We start from the raw sequence: 19,836 nt of genomic DNA, 5'->3' as shown, positions 1-19,836 counted from the left end.
TAATTGAATAATTTAAGAATCTGTTGTCAGACGTCGAGTATTTTCAGGAAGCGGAGGATCTGGAAGTGAGTCAAACATCCCGACAGCAGCAGATGCTACCGTCATCAAATAGTGATGATCTCGTTTGCTCGTGAAACTCTCCGAATGTTGACACTAACCCTTAACTGTGCAGGTTGACGGTGTTGTTGCATTGTCACCAGCCTGGCGAGTCAGTAAAAGATTTTAATAGAAAATGAATGGACGTCTTTGAAAGAGTAAAATCTGTGTCCAGAGTGTGGATGAGTTTTATCAGTTTTCCTCAGCTGAGTGTGTCATGAGAGGATTTCACCGGTATTTCCTGACGGGAGAGAAAAACATGATGAGGAGAAGAAAAGAAGTATAGATAAATATAGAGTTTATTATCTTCAGCATATGATTAACAGTCCTTGAGTTTGATTTGAGACAATGTTTTTATGTGCTTATCACAGAAAATATGGAGAAAATAAATAACACATAAGGAAGTTACAGTAGTAATGTTGGGAATATAACTGTTCCTGTCGTTGAGCTTCAGAGTTTGTTTGTGCTGGATTAGTAGAAGTTGTTGTAGCTCAAAGCTTTGCCCACTAGGTGGCAGCACAGCTCTAGCATCTGTTTGAATGCAGTTTATCTCAGTGGTGAAGCTTAAAGCAGCGTTTACCTGACTCTGACACGGTCTGGAGTCATGTGGAGGGGATTCAACACGGCGTCCATCGAACAGAGGTACAAAGGATCATTTCTCAAAGTGTTAAAGAACGTAAAATATACAAAACAAAGAGGAAAAAGAAAGTTTCACAGATTCACAGACTTTTGTACTTTTGGAGCTTGTGCTTGTCGGGCTCGGACATAAAAGGTAGTTTCATATTTCTAGAGAAGAAACAAAAAAAAACACAGATGAAGGGAAGTCAAGGTGCAGAAGTGCCAAACAGCAGCTTTAACAGGAGTTTCAAAGCTGGCCGAGAGAGATGCAGCATGGGGAATTACAATTCACAGAGCATCCATACATTAAAAGAAGTGCTGCAGCATTCCAGTTTCATTTAATCTAGTCCGCTCCATTAGCCGTACAATCAGTCCCGCCCAGAGGTTTTCAGCATGATTGCAGAGCTGCGGGGTTTCCCTCTCCACGTGTCGTCTCATCAGTGACGAGAGCTGAAGAGCAGAAGCAGCCAGAACGTCCAGGGAGGATCGAGACTCAGTTGAGAACGCCGCGTCAGAAGCTGCTGATCCGATACCCGTGCACGATGCCACACGGCTCCTTGGGCTGCGTCTCCTCCGGCGAGTTCGGGGATGACATCGGTCCGTCCTCCAGGTCGGTCTCGGCTCCGGACTCGGCCATCAGAGGCTGCCCGCGGCTCTTCATCTCTTTCTGGTACCGCGCCATCAGCGAGGCATAGACGCAGCCATAAGTCGCCGCGACCACCATCATGACGCACACCGTACCGCAAACCACACCTGCCACAATCTGCGTGCCGTGTGCCCGGCGGACGCTTACGGGCCGGTAACGTTGGCGAACACACTCGTCATTGCCGCTGACCCGGCCGGGCGGACAGGGAGGCCGGGTGACGTAACCCGACGCGCCCTCCTTGGTCGGACTCTGCAGGCAGTAGCTGAACATCTCTGCCGGCACGCTGCGGATGTCCCTGCCTTTCAAATCCACCGGGAGACTGCACTGCATCGCATCTACCTGCCCATCTATAAAAAAAGACGAAGAGGGGAAACAAAGACGGAGAGGGAGGACGAACAGGGAGGGCGGAGGTGGAGTAAAGGGGAAGGAGGGAGACGACAAACAGGGAGAGACAGGGGAGATTGAGAGAGATAGAGGTCATTATATTCTTAGATGTCTTTGCTCAGCAGACATCCATCCTGCAGAGCGGAGATTAATTGCTTCGATTAGACAGCTTTTGAAGTGCAGACTCCAAATACAAAGTGATTTGCTCCGGCACGGTCTTAAACCACTGTAAGCCGACTGCCAATACTATCAACCTCAGAGTATTTGGAGGGGCCTACTAACACCACTGCTCACCCCGGTAAATCAACCACTCCATCCAGTGCTTGAAGTCCCTCAGCTTGCAGTCGCACTCCCAGGGGTTTCCCGCCAGCTGGAGCTGCCGCAGCCCCACCAGGGGCTCGAAGGTGACTCTGTCTAGAGCCGCGAGCCGGTTGCTGGCCAGGGACAGCCAGGTGACTCTCTGAAGCCCATCCAGGAGGCCTTTAGGCAGCCAAAGGAGGCCATTGGAGGACAGGTCGAGCCCCTGCAGCCACAACAGCCCCCTGAAAACCTCTTTGCTCAAGCCAACGCTCCCCTGACTTCCATTGAAGCCCTGGATGGCCTCTGTGCTGTTGTTGGGGTCAAACGTCGCCAGGCGTACCCCGAGGTAGTTAGCGGAGAGGTTGAGCCAACGAAGGCCGCTCAAGCCTGAGAAAGCTCCAGGCTGCAGGGTGGAAAGGTGGTTCTGGGAAAGATCCAGGAGCTCCAGGCTGCTGAGGTTGGACAGCTCCGTCTTGCCCAGAGATGAGAGGTTGTTCTGGGGTAGGCGCAGGACAAGAGAGTCCTGGTCCAGAAGCGCCAGGATGGGTGTCAGAGAGAGGAGGCCGAGAGCGGAGCAGTCAGTGGTGTTACCATAGCAGGTGCAGACGCTGGGACAACCGTGGACCGAGCCCAGCAGGCCTAGTAGAGCCAGCACCAGACTGGACAGAGCTGCATAGACTGGAAAACACAAAGAAACAAACACAACTGCGTCTTTTAAAATGCCAAAACTGAATCGACACAAAGACATTTAAAATCAGTGTCATCTTGTGGTGATATCTGAATGTCTCTGACCTCCTGAATGTGGCTCGTAACCAGATCTCTGACTCACCGAGCTCGAACGTCAGCAAGATACAGAACAAGACTACAAACTAGTCAAACAAACCCAGTGTTCTGCTGTGATGATTTCTGTATCAAACCTTTTAATTTTGCTACAAACTTTATTGAGTTTGCAGAGAAACAGCACTGCAATGCCAACAATGGAGGAAATTAGGAGGAAAATAATGGAAAGCAGACCTAAACCTCAATGGAAAAGGCTCTGTGCCTGCTTCTTTATTACCTGTGGAGTCTTGATGGAGGCAGAATACAAAATGACAGTTTTCTTGGACTTCGGGGAGAAAAGTGCAGAGGTATTGATCTATTTTGGTCTTGGCGAGAAAGGTTGTATTGTACAGCTCTCAGTGTGGATAAAAAGCACCAGTTGATTTCCCACAGTGTGAAGGAGGAAGCGTCTGTCCAGACTCACCCAGACTCTCCATGTGACTTCGTCCATACTGGTCCGGGTTCTTCATGTCTGTCGCATCAACTCCACGACTTCACGCTTCAGGCTGACATCCGGCTGTCCTCGCTCTCTGCTGGGTCACTCTGACATCCAGCTATGGAGAAGGTCCCGGAAAACAGAAAGGAGAGGATATTATTTGAGGAAATATAAACTTGTTTTAGAAAGTTCTGCTTTTTCCCGACTGAAACCTTTAATGAATTCCTTGGTGTTCCTCAATATAGTAACAGTCCTCTGTTACTATATTGAGACCAGATACCAATAATGATAAGAGTAGGGATGCAACTAACAATTATATTCACAGCTACATTTATCAAGCTGGTATTCGGAAAAGTTTGGTATTGAAGCTTGATTAATTACTTGTACACCTATCAATTATCAAAATAGAGGCCAACATTGAAGTGAAGAAGAAACTGCAGTTCCTCTATTGACCACTAGAGGCTGGCTCCAAAAGTGAGTCAATCCCCATAGACTACCATTTCAAAATGCCCAACTACACTTGGAACACACCGGCATGAACTGAAGTCTCGGCCCCTCCTTTTTGCCAGTTTTTGGATTAGCCGGGAGGTGCGGGTGCTGCCAAGACGACGACAGCGGAGCAGCTCACTCTGAGCTTCAAAACCGCTCTTCAGAAACCTGTGGGTGACGTCAAGGAGGCTATGTCCATCTTTTTTACTCTCTATGATTTTAAGCTTTGTGATTGGATATTTCTCAGATGATTCTCTTTAACTTGTACTTTTTGGGACGTGGAAAGAACCAGATATTTTCTAACACTGTCGTTCTTCTAAGTCTTGAGGAGCTGTGACTTTTCGTCGTCTCACATTATGAAGAATGAGAAGATAAAGCAGACTTTAATTTTGGATCCCCAGTCAGGAATTACTCCTCCCACTTCACTGGAGGATAATCCTTTGTGAGCTTTGTTTAGATTTACTTTGCTCTCTTTCAGCTCCACAGCGCTTTGCATTCATTCATCTCATTGGTTCCAAATGAAAGATTTACTCTCGTTCACTCTCCGTGCTTTACACCTCACACCTGCTCCACAATTCAAACTGATAATTTTCCTCTCAAGAGCCTGTTCCTCAAACCTCTCGTCCGCCGGGAAGAGTGCAGCACGATACGTGAGATTAAGTGGAGTGCATCGTATGCACAGATTAAAAAACATCAACAGCTTAGTCTTAGTGGTAGAGCTGATCCACATTATATATTGGCATTACAGGCCAGAGTTGTGCTGTGATTCACAGCGTTTTGCTTGTCCTCAATCCTTTTCATTCTCTCTCGCTCAGGGAGAACACACAAGAAGCTTCGTGATGAGGTGAAATAATCCTCTGTGTTTTCATCCTGCAACACCAACACCAACACCAGAGAAAAAGTCAATGCCGACTTCTATCTCCCTAACGCCCACTCGCAATTCCTGTACGCTGCACATACATCGTTTGTATTCTTTTGATGATTCGTCTGTTTTTAAATCACTCGTTCGTTTTCCTTCTTTTGATATAATTGGCAGTTTCGGGCACTCAGATATGCAGAGGGAAGTGTGCATGAGAGATAAAGCTGCAGAGAGAAAAGAAAAGCGCTGTCACTCCATCATCCGTCTGTAGCTGCTATAAAGAGCCAGAGAAACGCTGCCTCAAGGTCTTTCTTTTGTTGCAGGTCTCTCTTTTGTTAAGTTGGCACAAAGATGCCAGTCACTCTGCTGTGGACCGCATGAGGCAGGAAGGTGCCTCCAGGCCACAAGTGACATTACAGAGCAGGAGGAATTACAATGCAGGTAGAGGAGGGAGATAATGGGAGGACGCGTGGAGAGAGACGAATGTTTGACGTCACCTCACAACCATCAAGAGACCAAAAATTAGAAAGTCACGAGTTCCCAGAGGATGTTCATGTACAGTAAGAACTGATGCTCTCTCATTATACAACAAGTTGTTTGTTCTTAAAACGACCTACGTTTGTTTCCTGATGCGACTTCTCTGGTGGTCAGTAATGATTTAGATATTTACGTTAAATATAACTATCTTTTCAACAAATATCGACACTTTGTAAAGACCTGGTTCATACTGATCTGTACAAGCTGAAATACATAAACATTTAAATACATACAGGTAAATACTGAACTGCTTTTCGTACTTGGCGCTGTATAAATGAAAAAAATTACAAAGGAAAGAAAACAAAAAATAGAAATGAAAGATTCTACAAATCCAGTAACTGAGATCAGGCGTTGAGTGACAGCTGCGACTCACATTAGATCTACTACAGCAGCCTGTAAGAGGATGAGCCTTCATCAGACCTTTAGAGCATCTTATGTAGAAGGTGACCTCTGACCCCTCGCGCTGTCTGATGGTCGTAACAACAGATGGACATTGAATCATGCTACATGTTGTGGAAACAGGAGAAAGGATTTTCAGAAAAAAAAGATGATCTTGGTTTACTAAATAAATCCTTCAGACGATAAAACCACAACTCCCCAGCGACGTCTTACACGCACTCAAACACACGTACAGCTGCGAGCTGAGCACCAAAACAAAAGCAAACGTCGGGGGGGGGGGGTTGGTGTGTCATCTTGTGTTTATCAAGAGCTGAGGTTGCTCCTGGCTGCTTTTCTGCTATTCACCATCTCCCTCCCTCATTCATTCGTCTCTTTGAGCGTGCCCTCTCCTCCGCCCCACGTGGCGTGTCTTTCTTTGGACTCGTGACTTTTAAGGACAACGCTGAGAGCGCCGAGGCTTCTGGGTGTAGGTCGAGGACGTCAGATGCACCTACAGTCAAACTTCACCCAGCAGGTTTATCTGTACCTTTCTAGGGAAAGTCTTTGACTTGGGTCTTTTGAATATATCACACTTTGGTAAGTTAAAAAATGGAAATTTGTTTTATTTTCGGGTGTAGGTGATGCAGACTGAACACAAAGCTCATCTTAGAGGCTGAAGTGGAGGTTAGGCTCTTATCCACAGTGGTGGTTCTAGAGTCTGTTGGGGCCCTGGGCAAAGAATGGCAGGGGGCCCCTCCAATCAGAGTTCATCACAATTATGTAATAATTAATTTGACACCAATGAAAAATGTGCGAAATCTAGACTTGTTTTTATTCTAAATAGTCACGTTAATATTTTGGATTTTCAAATATAGATACGACTATAAATAGGGGGGGCTCTAACAGCAAGGGGCCCCAAGCAGTTGCTAAATTAGCAGCCTCATAACCAGGGCTAGGATTGGTTTGAACTGGATACTGGTTTCAGTTTTGGTCATTTATCATCTGAGTGTTTCTTGGCCAGTGGGTCTCTTTGTCTACATTTATAGTTTATAGTCTTTTACAGTTAGTCAGCACAGAAATTAGGTTTCAAACTCTCTTCTCTTACACTAATGATATCTTTGGGAAACTTTCCCTAACTTTCCCTAACAAATCCTTATTCTCAAAAAGTATTTTTCCAAAAGCAGGTTTTGGAAAAGGGGGGTGATTGTTTTATGTTGAAACCAATAAGACTAAGATTGGAATTACTATCCTGCAAAGATGCACATAAATGTATTTGCAGATCATTGCAGAGAAGGGTGTTATGGGTAACTGTGGGCTTGCAGAAGAGCCAACATGGACACCTCCTAAATCTCAAAAACACGATGTGCTGCTACCCCAAGTCATGTTTAAAGAGTCTTGGGGGGGGGGGGCAAACAGCCGTGGAAACAGCTTGTCAAATGCACCATCACTCAGATTAGACGCCGCCCACACAGCAGTGGCAGGTCACAGATTAAAACTGTGGTTTCAATCCCCGAGCGGGACAGACGCCCGTTCAGGAGTCCAGATGGTGTTGGAACAACTGGTCCCGGAGAAACACCCCCCCTACACCGCCGCAGCCATCACTCTGCTCACGCTGTGTTTTTTTTTGTTTTTACTGTTGTATCATCATCACACATCTGCTGTTTTGTTGACGCCTGCATTTAAAGCACCAGCTGTGAACGGTGTATACGCCTCATATGTTGGCTGATGACCTCACGAGGGTCCGACAGTTGCTCTGCCTCAATACAGCTGAACTCGTCCTTTTCTAACTCTGAACTGATTAGTTGGGTTGATTGTGTGTTGTGACGATGTGTCTTTATTAGCTGTCTGACCACAGTAATGTCACCGTTCCCACATCTGCTTGAGCTCACATTAGTGGTAAATACTCAGGTTATTATGTAAAACATTAGTATTAGTTGCTGTTTACTGAACCTGCTGCTCAGTAACACAGGAGAGATGTGTTAATCTGCCACTTTAAACCCAACAGCATGGGAGCGACTGAGGCTTCATTTATTTTAGGTTTTCGGTTGATGCAGTTTGTGTTTCAACAGCTGGTGATTTTTCTTTTTTTTATCAGCCCATAGACTTTATATTGTGATGCACATAAACCTAGAAATATCATAAAACAAAGAGAGCTTGTTTACAGGCTCCAGCTGTATTGGAGTCATCTCTCTTATAATGACGGTCTATGTGGAGAATGCGTCTGTGTCACTGCAGTACCACGATTGGCCACCAGGGTTGAGCGATGGTGTCGTGTCTAGCTCTCACTGGTCTGGACCGACATCTGAGTTGTTGCTACCAACCATCACCCTTACAGGGCTGAAAAACAAACACCTTTTTGCGCATTTGTGGATTAGCCGGGAGTTGGGGGGGCGGAGTCAGACACTGCCAAGATGGCAATGGCGGAGCAGCTCACGTTGAGCTTCACGTGAGCCAATCAGGGGTCAGTAGGCTGGACTAATAATGGGAACATCATCTTTTTCTGGCCACTAACCTGCCCTCAAGTGTGGATGAAGTTGTTGTAATTTAACCCACAGAAATAAAAAAAAAACTCTTAAATCGACATATTTCTTTGAAATGTGCAAAAAATAGAAACAATTTCCATGTCAACTGAAAACAACATAGACAAGACAGGTGTTTGGGTCATTGCTGATTGGTTAGAGTTTCACTGAGTTATAGAAGTGAAATAAAATTCAGACTGATGATCAAGTTTTAACCATGTCTGTAGAAACTTCTCAGACGATGTTGGACGTCACCAATCAAGCAAACTCTGATGAGGAATAAAACTTAACGATATTTTCCTGCATCACGTCTGTACTTTGACTAATATTTAATGTTAATGGGTGAAACTACTGATTTCTCTTGGTATTTTCTTTCAAACAACTACTTTGTTTACAGGTGAAATATCGCCAGGTTCTAGTTTTCGTACTTCAACAGCAGTTATTGATTTTCCCTGTGTGGTGACTCCATTGACGAACGTTACTGCTGTGGCGCTTTAAGTTGAAGTTCCTCTTGTGTCTAAATGCTTTTGCAGAAATCTGTGGCTGAATTGATGCGAATGGAAAACCCATGAAATTTCATAAAAGATACAAAGCCAGTTACTGATTATAATATAAAGTTTAGCTCCTGGCAGCTAATCAGGAACCGATCTGGAATCTTAAGGCTTGTAAGCATCTGGAGAACATCGCTAATAGTTCCAGCTGTTTTTATGACATTTTAAGTGACAGTGTGGAGATTCAAACCAGCAGCCTTCTACCCTCGGGTTGACCTTTTCAGCCTCTGGGTTTTGTTGTTTGTCGGGTTTGAAATTTTGTCGCAGAAACAGTCGTTTCTCTCTGAGGGAAATTGCTGCCTGGTTATGTCGATTCAAAACTCTGCTGTGTGGGTTTTGTCACTGAAGTCCTGCCGCTATGATGTTCCTGCTTCATCTGCAGTGCATCGCTCCGGTTTTCTGGGCCCTAGCGTGGCGTCCCGCTAGCTGCTTAATGGCCTCTGACAGGCAGCCCCCCCCCCCAACCCACCCACCACCGCCAGCCCGCCACCCACCATCCCTCCCCCTCCCCCCTGTGGCTGCACTCTTCCTCCGAAAAGCCTGAGAATGAGGCAGCAGCCAAGCGCTCGGTCCAAAAGGCCGAGAGCAGAAACACACTGCAGCATCCACGCCGAGGCAGGACGAGCAAGTAAACAACGAACGCACACACACACACACACACACACACACACTGACTGCATGCCAAAACACACACACAAGCTCACTCCCACATGCTGTTAGACTCCCTCTCTCTCTCTATTAAAAGCACAGGCATACGCTTCCTCACTACATGGCCAAAAGTCTGCGGACACCTGATCATCCCTGCAGTATGTGTTGGTTGAACTTGTGATTCCAAAACCATCTGCTGCTCTCACAGCCTCAGCTCTTTGGTTTCAGTCTCTCCACCAGATGTTGAACCTGCTGCAGGGATTTTGTTCACAGTCAGACACGGGAGCGTCAGTGTTGGTGTCTGACTCAGTTTATCACGAAGGTGTTGGACGGTCAAAGGTCAGATCTGAGTGTGTGAAAACTATTTCTTCTGCAGCTGCTGGGGGGGGAGGCTCAAACTGTTCTTGCACTATCGTCAATCAAAATTTTGGTAACAGACATATTGCATAGAAAATAACTCGGCAGCCATTTTGATTATCAAATACTTGTTTTTTTACATTTTTAAATGTAAGAATTTGATGCTTTTGATGCATTTTTCACTATTTTCTGACATTTTATGGACAAAACTAAAAATAAATTAAAAATTAAAAATAATAATCAACAAAACAAAAAGTTTCGGTAACTGAAAGACATCTTGTTCCTGTGCACCTGCCTCACCAAATAGATGTGCAAAGTTTTCTCTTTGCTTCGGTGAACTGTTGTCTTACATATCGTTGTGTGCTGAACAATAATTAAAATGAATAGACGATAATGTTATTAATTGGTCAGTTGTTAAAGTAATTATAAAGCAAGTTTTGAAGTGACTTTTGAAGACGTCAACTTGGGTTTTAGAACAAACAGGGAGAGACATTTTGTTCACTAAACCATTAATATGAAGAATAAGAAGATATTAAATATTAATATTAGATAAATCGATACTGCAGGTTTAGTTTGCTGCAGCAACATTTCCTTTGAATTTGAACTAAGAGGCTCAAATAAGGAAAAACAGACAAACAAGTAAAGTACATTAAAGTGTGTGTCCACTTACTTCTGGCCACGTTGTGTAATCGCACACACACAGAAACGAAAAGACAGACTCCGTCTCACCTTCTTAGGCACATTTTTAGTGTACATACAGTATCTACACACACACACACACACACACACACACGCCACTCACCATCTGCTCTGCTGCTTCAGCCTCCAAACAGAAGAAGAAGAGAGAAACTGTTCTTCTTCTCCTTCATCTGCAGCGTTCAGTCCAGAACCACAGAGTTCTGCTTCAGGACCAGAATCTGAGTCTGAGCCCAGAAACTGGTCTCGTCTCTGAACGCCCGCAGCCTCAGTTCCTCCTCATCAAAAACCAGAATCTGGAAGCGTCTTTGAACCAGAGACCAGAACCTGGACTGGAGTTTTATCCCAGATCAAACACCACTCGTCGTTGTCGTCATCCTCCTCCTCTTCATCCACATCACTGCTCTCTCAGCTTCCTCTTTTTGTCTCAGAGCTCCGTCCAACACACACCCAGCCACCGACTGAGGGCGAGCGAGCCTCCGTGTATGTTTGAGAGAGAGAGAGGGAGAGAGAGAGAGGGAGAGAGGGAAGAGAGAGAGAGTGCTAGAGAAGCCACATGCTGCTGCTGAGCTGCTGCTAATGGTGTGTGTGTGTGTGTGTGTGTGTGTGTGTGTGTGTGTGTGTGTGTCCTCTGTTATACTGTGTGTAATGTGCATTAAAAGCAGTTTGACAGAAATAGTAACAGCAGAGTGTTGCAGCTGCAGGCTGAGCTCTGAATGAATGAAGGGAGAGAGAGATACACTTTGTATAAGAGAGAGAGAGAGAGAGAGAGAGAGAGTAACACACAGTACTGTACTTCACTGACACATGGTAATAAAGAAAATTTGCATTAGACAAAAAAAAACTGTATAAGAAACTAGATTTCCAGAGGTGAAGTTCCTCTCACCACCAGCTGCACATGTGGAACCCCCTGGGGGAAATATAAGTACCCTCACCATATACGCTGCCACCCTGTGGTGTAATCGTACCACTGCAGCTTCCAGACATGTTTCATTTTTTGTTTTGTTGACAAAATTTTTCATCGATTAATCTGATAATTATTTTCTCAACTAATCGACTAATTGTTTTGTCAGTAATGTTAATGTCAGTTGTTAGTGAAAAATGCATCAAAAGCATCAAATTCTCACATTTGAAAAGGTTTAAAATGGATCGATTAATCCACTAATTGTTCCAGCTCTATAAAGAACCAGCTTTAAAGCTCCTCCAGTGTAAAGGTCTGTGTCCATGTGTAGTGTGATTATAGATCAGCTCTAGCTTCTATATTAATACTGTGAAAGTATCAAAGCCTCAGTCCACAGAGAAATGCACACAGCCTGTATTCAGAAACTGAGCCTTAAAACCAGCCGTCAGGACTTCTGGAACTTTGTGATGTCACAACAAAGCAGTCACCAAGCCCCGCCCACCTGGACCCACCATCCAAACCTTGCAGGATTTACCTGAAATTTGCTATATTTTTATTGGATTGCTCAGAAAACAGACCCTCCTCTCTTCTGATTGGCTGAAATGAACATTTTTGAGTTTGCAAACTTTTTGATGTGATTGGTGGAGCTACATGTGTAACCCGGCCCTAGGCTCAAGCTTGCAGTCAGAGAAAAGCATGTATTGCCCTTGAGTCAACTTGTCGCCATGTTTGTTGTCAAGATAATGACGTTCACCAGCTTCCTCCCTCATCAGCTCTGAGCTCAGTGGTTTCTAAAACAGCTGGATCGCTGTAGTTTATATTAAATGCTACTAAAGCAGAGGGACATAGGGACTATTTTCAGCAGTAGATTAATCTACATTTGGTGCTGTAGTGTCTATTTGAGGCAGCAGGACGGTGTGTGTGCAATTGATTCACAATAAACTACAGTGTGTGTGTTCATGGCGATGAAGGAACATGTCACCCACGGCAACAGTGTGTCTCACTGTGTTTCTTATAGTGTTTGGAAACAATGGTGCTCTATGGCTCAGAGGAATAAGACACATCAGGCTGGTTTTGGTCTTTTCATGAGGTTTGTTGACAATTAGAAAAAGAATATCAGCTGACTGATCCTTTAATCCTGAACCTGAGGAAACTAGATGAAAGTAGAGACCAGATTCTACTTAATAATCCTAAACATGATTTAATCCTCTGCAACCATCACTGTGCTTTGATCTTACATGCTGCTCTTATTTTTAACTGTATTTTTTTTGCTAAATGTTTCTTCTTAAATTGGTTGATTTATTTATTAATGTAACCATCTCCTTTATTGTTTAGAATATTGATTTTCATTTTCCCTCCATTCTCTTCAGATGCTCTGGTAATATTCTTTTCATAACGTTTAATCCAGTGAAGTCCACAGGAGTGAGTTAAATAGAATCGACTGTGCCAGGCAGCATCCATTCACTTTAATTGCTTCTTTTTGTTTATCCCTTTTTCTGTATTAGTTTTAGTATTTAAAACTTAAACGGTGTTTCTATGGCAAAAGTTAAATTGAATTTGTAGATATTTCGGGGCCATATTCAATTTGTTTAAGCAGAATAATTTTCAATCTGTGGATTTAATCAAAGCAGCAAAATACTGTTCAAAATACTCACAACACAACAGGAAGTGTTTCCAGGGGACACTAAAGAGTGATGCACCAGACAGAGATATAATTTTTTAAGTTAAAAGCATTGAATGACAAGTGCTCATGGATGTATTTGAATATATTTATTATAATACATCCATGCAAGTGCATCCCAGCATGGTCCATCACTTTTTAGCTTCCCCTGGAAACACTTCCTGTTGTGTTGTGAGTATTTGCAGCACATGTGTTGTCAAACTGATGAATGTGTTTGTGTTTTGTGTATTTGCATGTGTTTTTCTTAAGTTGCGGTGCGTTGAGCTCTCAGGGCGTCTGTAGAAAACCTCTGGTACAGTCAGACTCACTGCAGTTTCAACTAATCAGAAGGTCGGCAGTTCGATTCCCGGTTCCTCCAGTGTCCCTGAGCAAAGATACCAAACCTCAATTTGCTCCTAAGTGCTTTAATGTGTGAATGTGACTTTAAGAGGTCGATAAGACGAGAAAAGCTAGTTGCCATACCTCTATCTATCTATCTATATTCTGCACAGAGATCAGATCATTGGAGTCAAAACTGCAGGAGCAGCAGCCAGGAGAGAAAAAACTCTTATTTTATAAGTCAAGAGAAAGTGTATGGGTCTGCATGTGTTGCATTTACTGCATCAAGATAAAATCATATTTGCTTGTTGCAGCAAATTCTGCAGAAGGATCCAGAAACAACAGCTGTAATTAACAACATGGACAATGAGAAGTATGAAAAGTGACAGTGAGACTTCCGCTTGGAGAGTGTGATGGGTGGAGATGAAAATATGACTCAACAACAGATGTGAGGAAGCATGAAGAGAAAAATCTGAATTAAAAGACACATGAAATATGAAAAAAAAAACTCAGAAAGTACAAACAGAGAAAGTGCTGGCAATGAACCGAGCCATAAAACTTTAATGTTCTCCGAAAGAAGGATCTTATTTCAATACTCAGCACACAGTTACATCACACAGGAGAAGTTGGGTAAAATAAAATGAACACTAAGAATAATAATGCAGCTGCAGATTTTCAGTTTGTGTCATCATTAACTTTTCATGCACGAAACAAGAAGAAACAGAAACCTGTCCTCAGAGTCTCAACACCAGGAAGTATTTTCAGGTTATTGACGTCTTGGGTTGAAGAAGCAGAATAAATGTGTCCGGCGTGTTTTGTCCCGTCGTGGACTCGTCCTTGCAGACTGCAGCAGAAACAGTGCAGCTGCAGCGCTGAAGGGCGGCGAGGAGGACACTGCTGACAGGAAAGGAGAAGAAGAAAAAAAACCCAGAGAAATGAAATGAAATGAAACAGCAGGGCAGAGCCGCAGACCACTGAGTCTGCAGAGAGGCTATTTTAAAGGAATGAACGAGAGGGATGCCTTAAGAGGTTTCAGCGACCCAGAGGTCACAACTCTCTCCCTGAACACAAATGCAGCGTCACATTTCTTCCCTCTACTACAACACTCCCGCTTCACGCTGAGCTCGTCAACGTGTCCCAGTTCAAAACCCGTCTCTTAAATGTGTGTTTAGCTCCTCGCCGTGCAGCAGACGCTCAGCACCGAGGGCGAGATGTGAGAGCGAGTGTTGAACTGCTGTGACACAGAAATGAATAAACCACAGTCTGTTTTTCTCTGTATTCAAACAGAAATATTTTGATAGTTACGAACACATTCAGTCCACACAACTAAACTGTCCTTTTAACCTTTAAAGCTCCTCCAGTGTAAAGGTCTCGGTCCATGTGTAGTGTGATTATAGATCAAGTCGAGCTTCTATATTAATACTGTGAAAGTATCAAAGCCTCAGTCCACAGAGAAATGCACACAGCCTGTATTCAGAAACTGAGCCTTAAACCCAGCCGTCAGGACTTCTGGAACTTTGTGATGTCACAACAAAGCAGTCACCAAGCCCCGCCCACCTGGACCCACCATCCAAACCTTGCAGGATTTGGTTTCTCTGAGTGTTTTTACCTGAAATCTCATATATTTATATTGGATGACTCAGAAAACAGTCAGCCAATCAGAAAAGAGGAGGCTCTGAGCCTCTCTTCTGATTGGCTCACCGACCTGTTGTTACTAGAGCTGCAGAGAGAAGCCTGAGAGAGGAGATGTAAAACTACACTGAGATGGTTTCTGGTTCTTGAAACCACAAATATATCTTCTTATGGATCAACACTTTAAATAAAACACAGAAGAAGAAAAGATGGAGCTTTAACATAAAGATACTTTCATATAAAATGCATTTAACTTTTTAACTGGCACATGAATGGACTTCCAACCATGACAGAGAAACTAGTTGTAACGTATAGTGGAACAAAATGCTAATTTAGCTGTCCAGGATCCATTAAATCAACTATAATCAATATTTTTATTATGACAACGATCAAGTGACAGTGTGTAAAGAGTCTCTGCCGGCAATTCTCCCAGACTGGAGCTCTGAGTCGTTACCAGTGGACGGAGTAGCACATTTTCCCTTGGCAGCATTAAAATTGCAGTTGGAAGAACATGAATCGACACAAACAAGAAACAATCTGTCTCAGTGTAAACTGTCTTCACACTGACCACATGACCGTATTTTCCAGTGATAAAACCACAGGCTCAGAATAATCTCAGTATTGTTTGCAAAAAAATGCAAATTAAATATTTCAGGCTTTGATATAAAATGTCCAAAATGAATATGCTTGGTTTGTTCACACCTAAATTCCTACATAAACCAGAAGCAGTGTTGTTTTTTTTTCTGTACAGCAGCATCAGAGGAAAATCTGCAGTCAGTGAAATGCACAACAACTAGAAGCTCAATAACAAGCAACGACCAGAAATAAAAGGTTTTACAGCTGCTCTGCTTTTCCAATAATATCAGTACACAAGAGGCTCAACATGTCGCCTCGTATCACATCTGTGTGTGTGTGTGTGTGTGTGTGTGTGTGTGTGTGTGTGTGTGTGTGTGTGTGTGTGTGTGTGACTGCAGACCAGCTGCCTGTGTGAAGAACAGTTTTCATTATTGAAGTGACAGAAACAGTTGCAGATATTACGCTGCTCTGAGGTGAATGACCCCCGCTGGTCCTCTAACGTCGCGGCCTCAGGTCCACTGGGTCCGACTGGATCTCAGCAGGCAGAAAGCAGAGCTTTTCGTTGCTGTGGTTACTAACTTTATGTTTGTTACTGTACCTCAGATTTGCTAATTAGGTGCTAAAACGGTCAACATGCGGTCAGAGCATCACTGGATTTCTGGTTTGTTAAAACAGTCGTACCATATCGGACAATATCAACTATATTTATCTATTTATTGATTTATTTATTTATTCATATGTTAACACAAGTTTTGCAACCAGGTCACCACATCAACTTGAACGGTGATGATTTTTGTCGATGTCGTGTTCGTAGTGTGTGTCTGTTGCCCACAAGTGGCCACGAGCTGTTACTGCAGGTTTTCATACTTGATGCTTTATGCTACAAATATGATATTTCCAAATAACCTCAAGCATTTCCACAACATTTCTCCTCTTATTTTCTTGTTAGTTATCGGCCAACATATACTGATAAGTTCTGAAAGGTTGTTTGTAGTTTTATTAACGATTAATCATTTACCGTACTGTATTAGTTATAAGGCGCAAATTAGAAGAATCTTTCAGGTTTCTAGTTTGTGTTTGATGGGTGAATAGGTCTTTGATTTCACACTGAAGTCGATAAAACCAACCACTAATTTTTAGGAGAGTTTATCAGTTAAGAAAGGTCATTCTGTACAAGTGAGCTAGCTATCGAGCTAACCAACTTTAACTACTCCTCAAATCTGTGAGTTTGGAGGAAATGTCGTCTCCAGCTGCTCTTTTAATGTTTCTGACTGACTTGTATAAAAATGAGACTATAACTATACACCTGATGGCTGTGATGATGTGGAAAAGGCTGAGGCTAAAAGCTAACATGGCGTTGTTCACGTATTGCGATGTAGCTTCTAGTCTGCTATAGATTTATTATATGGTATTAGAAAGGAAAAATCTTGTCATTTTCTTTCTAGCATAAATACATTCAGATGCTAACTATAGAAAACTATAGAAACTTAGTTCAAACTTCACATGAGACAGTATTGTAAAGAGCATGACATGCTAACATTAGCCTAAACTCTGATGATGCCACAGTCAGTCCTGAACAAGACTTTTTCTACTGCAACCTGTGACCACACATAACAGTGTAGCTAGCTAATGATATGCTAACTCTGCCTTTTAAGTGTTGTATATACTTTGTTGTAAATACTGGATTCAAATCCTGGGCAGACAGTGGTCAGTGACGTCACATTTGTGGCTAACTACAGCTCCACACACGACACTTCATCATGTGGAGAAACCTGAAGCTTAACCTGCTGTGATTGGACGATTGTTCAGGGTTTAGCGAACTGTCCTCTGGATGGTAGAGAGTAAAGTCCATGACACCATCAGCTCAGTGTCTGATGCATCCTGCACATAACTGACTCCACACAGAGTTGTTAACAGAGTATCAGCTGTTCACTATTCCACAAGCCTCTAAACGCTTGTTCCAGTGCCAGAGTAATAAAGCTGCTACGGTGCATTACTGAGGGTGGGGGGTGGGGGGGACGCGTTGTTACTCAGCCTGCAGGGAAGCACACACACCATCAGGCTCATCAGTGTTTACATCCCTTCATTAGCGTCAGGACACGGCAGAGGTGAACCCAGGGTCGAATTGATTTCCTGTCCTCCACCTTCTTCCCTCCACAAACAACAGCAAACTGCTCAACACCGCCTCTGCAGAGTCCATCTTGTCCTGCGTCTGTCTTAAATCTCTGTGTGTGTGTGTGTGTGTGTGTGTGTGTGTGTGTGTGTGTGTGTGTGTGTGTGTGTGTGTGTGTGTGTGTGTTTTTCTATTTTTAGCTATCGGGGTGCAGATGTCCTTGGATTTGCTGGAGAAGAGGTTCTGGGCCATCGCCAAGCAGGTGACTGAAGGACTCGCTCACACACATGTTGGCTGGTGTCATTTTTTTGGGGACATTTTCATTTGCATGTATTTATTATCCTTGAATAGAAAAAAATATATATATATATATTGAACTTTTAACATGCAAAGCTGCAAACAGCTTTCACACCAGTTTCCAAGGACTTGAGTTAAAGGTCCCATATAGTCTACAGGTCTCTGTCCATGTGTAGTGTGATCATAGATCAGGTCCAGGTTCTATATTAATACTGTGAAAGTATCAAAGCCTCAGTCCACAGAGAAATGCACACAGCCTGTATTCAGAAACTGAGCCTTAAAACCAGCTGTCAGGACTTCTGGAACTTTGTGATGTCACAACAAAGCAGTCACCAAGCCCCGCCCACCTGGACCCACCATCCAAACCTTGCAGGATTTGGTTTCTCTCAGTGTTTTTACCTGAAATCTGCTATATTTTTATTGGATCACTCAGAAAACAGTCAGCCAATCAGAAGAGAGGCTCAGAGCCTCCTCTCTTCTGATTGGCTCACCGACCTGTTGTTACTAGAGCTCCAGAGAGAAGCCTGAGAGAAGAGATGTAAAACTACACTGAGATGGTTTATGATTCTGAGAACCACAAACATACTGTATCTTCTTATGGATCAACACTTCAAATAAAACACAGAAGAAGAAGAAAATATGGGACCTTAAAAAAGAAAAAACTGAACATAGAGTGTGATATTTTACATTCTGGTGATGTCCACAATATCCTGGTTCACTGCTCGACTTTATTCTGAAAGCCCTGACTGTGTTCACCTTTGAGGGAACAGAGAGCCGTGTGTGTCCAGAAATGAGGGAAGCTGTCTCATTAGCTGCGCTGGATCATCCAATTTTATGTAACCCTGTTCTGTGGGAATATAAACTGCAGCGCTCAGAGATGCAGCACGATCTGCAGTCAGTCAGGAGTCTACTAGTTACTGCAAATAGTCAGCTCATCACCATGTTCCCAAGGACGAACAAATGATTTTTTTGCTGCGTGACGATCCAGTAATAATCCTCTGGATTCAGAGGTTATTGCTTCAATTTTCCCTTTTACATTCATTAGGGAGCAGAAGCCATTAATTATAGACATTAAGCCCCTTAGACTTTTCATTAAGATTAAAGTGGAATGTGCACAGACTAAACTCCAATTACAAAGTAAAACAGCAGGATTTTCCCCTTAAGAGACCAAAGGAAAGATAATGTTTCTTGTGCTCTTCAGTCTGCGAGTGAGAGTTTCAACATATAGTTTAAATGGTCTCTTCCTTCATCTCGACACTCTGGAGAAAGATGAGGCATTAAAGTCAGAGATTGAAAGGCACAGGAAACAGTTTAATTCTAAATGAACATACATGATAAATGTTAGCATGCTATGTTAACACTTGAATGTTTGCGTGTTAGCATGTTAAAGCTCATGTGAGTCAAGTAAAGTATTCTTGTGGTGAGAACCGTAGTTGTAGTGGGTGTTTTTGCCCCCAGCTGCCACAGGGGGCAACAATGAGTCCGTTACACTCCTCTCCAAAACAACCTTCAACAAGTGACACAAAGGTGAGATTTATGGTTTTAGCACGCTATGCTAAAATGCAAACATCATAGTGTTAACGTGCTAGCAAACATTTGCACAAGCTAACAGTAGCCCTCCGAGCAAGTGGACTTTCTAACCGCGCCTCCTTTGTGATGTCATCCTCTGTTTCGTCTTTTGAAGGTTAGCGTAGTGACGACGGTTCACTGTCAGTCCACGGTGCAAATTTGCAGCTTCAGCGAACAACACGACCTTTCCCCTGGCTCCACCCACAGGACAAACTTTACTTATTTAAATGTTTTCGCCTCACTAGCGCTTCGGGTCCAATTAACGAAAACTTGTCTCCATTTTCATCCATCCAGCAGTTTTAGCTTTCTGGCGTAATGAGCATCGCAGCCTCCAGGGGAACCTCGTTTGACCACACACCATATTTGCCCCCAATATGACACAAGACAGACCAACACACACACACACACACACACAC

General features: G+C 43.4%; 2 protein-coding genes across 2 annotated transcripts in view; one reads left to right on the top strand and one right to left on the bottom strand.

Moving 5' to 3' along the window:
• Positions 1-18,645, top strand: part of LOC111235963 (voltage-dependent calcium channel subunit alpha-2/delta-4-like) — a 45,570-nt gene extending 26,925 nt beyond the window's left edge. Inside the window, exons 28-29 of the mRNA XM_022764539.1 lie at positions 17,755-17,816; positions 18,622-18,645. Coding sequence (XP_022620260.1) covers positions 17,755-17,816; positions 18,622-18,645 — 86 coding nt within the window. The remainder of the gene's footprint in view (positions 1-17,754; positions 17,817-18,621) is intronic.
• LOC111235933 (leucine-rich repeat and transmembrane domain-containing protein 2-like) lies at positions 850-3,300 on the bottom strand. The gene is made up of 3 exons (XM_022764509.1): positions 3,255-3,300; positions 2,039-2,713; positions 850-1,707 (listed from the first exon to the last, which is right to left on the bottom strand). Exons 1-3 carry the CDS (start codon positions 3,298-3,300, stop codon positions 1,226-1,228), a joined length of 1,203 nt encoding a protein of 400 aa, XP_022620230.1. The 3' UTR covers positions 850-1,225.
• Positions 18,646-19,836: the final 1,191 nt, after the last annotated feature.

Source organism: Seriola dumerili, unplaced genomic scaffold (assembly GCF_002260705.1).
Source record: "Seriola dumerili isolate Sdu_G_001 unplaced genomic scaffold, Sdu_1.0 BDQW01000550.1, whole genome shotgun sequence".
Lineage (NCBI taxonomy): Eukaryota > Metazoa > Chordata > Actinopteri > Carangiformes > Carangidae > Seriola > Seriola dumerili.
This window is presented reverse-complemented; position numbering and strand designations above follow the sequence as displayed.

Coding starts and splice junctions, on each gene's coding strand:
- LOC111235933 (XM_022764509.1), bottom strand. CDS start 3,300: ATGGAGAGTCTGGGTGAGTCTGGACAGACGCTTCCTCCTTCACACT. Junction 2,714..3,254: donor GACGCTTCCTCCTTCACACT/GTGGGAAATCAA, acceptor CAGTCTATGCAG/CTCTGTCCAGTCTGGTGCTG. Junction 1,708..2,038: donor GGAGTGGTTGATTTACCGGG/GTGAGCAGTGGT, acceptor CTTTTTTTATAG/ATGGGCAGGTAGATGCGATG.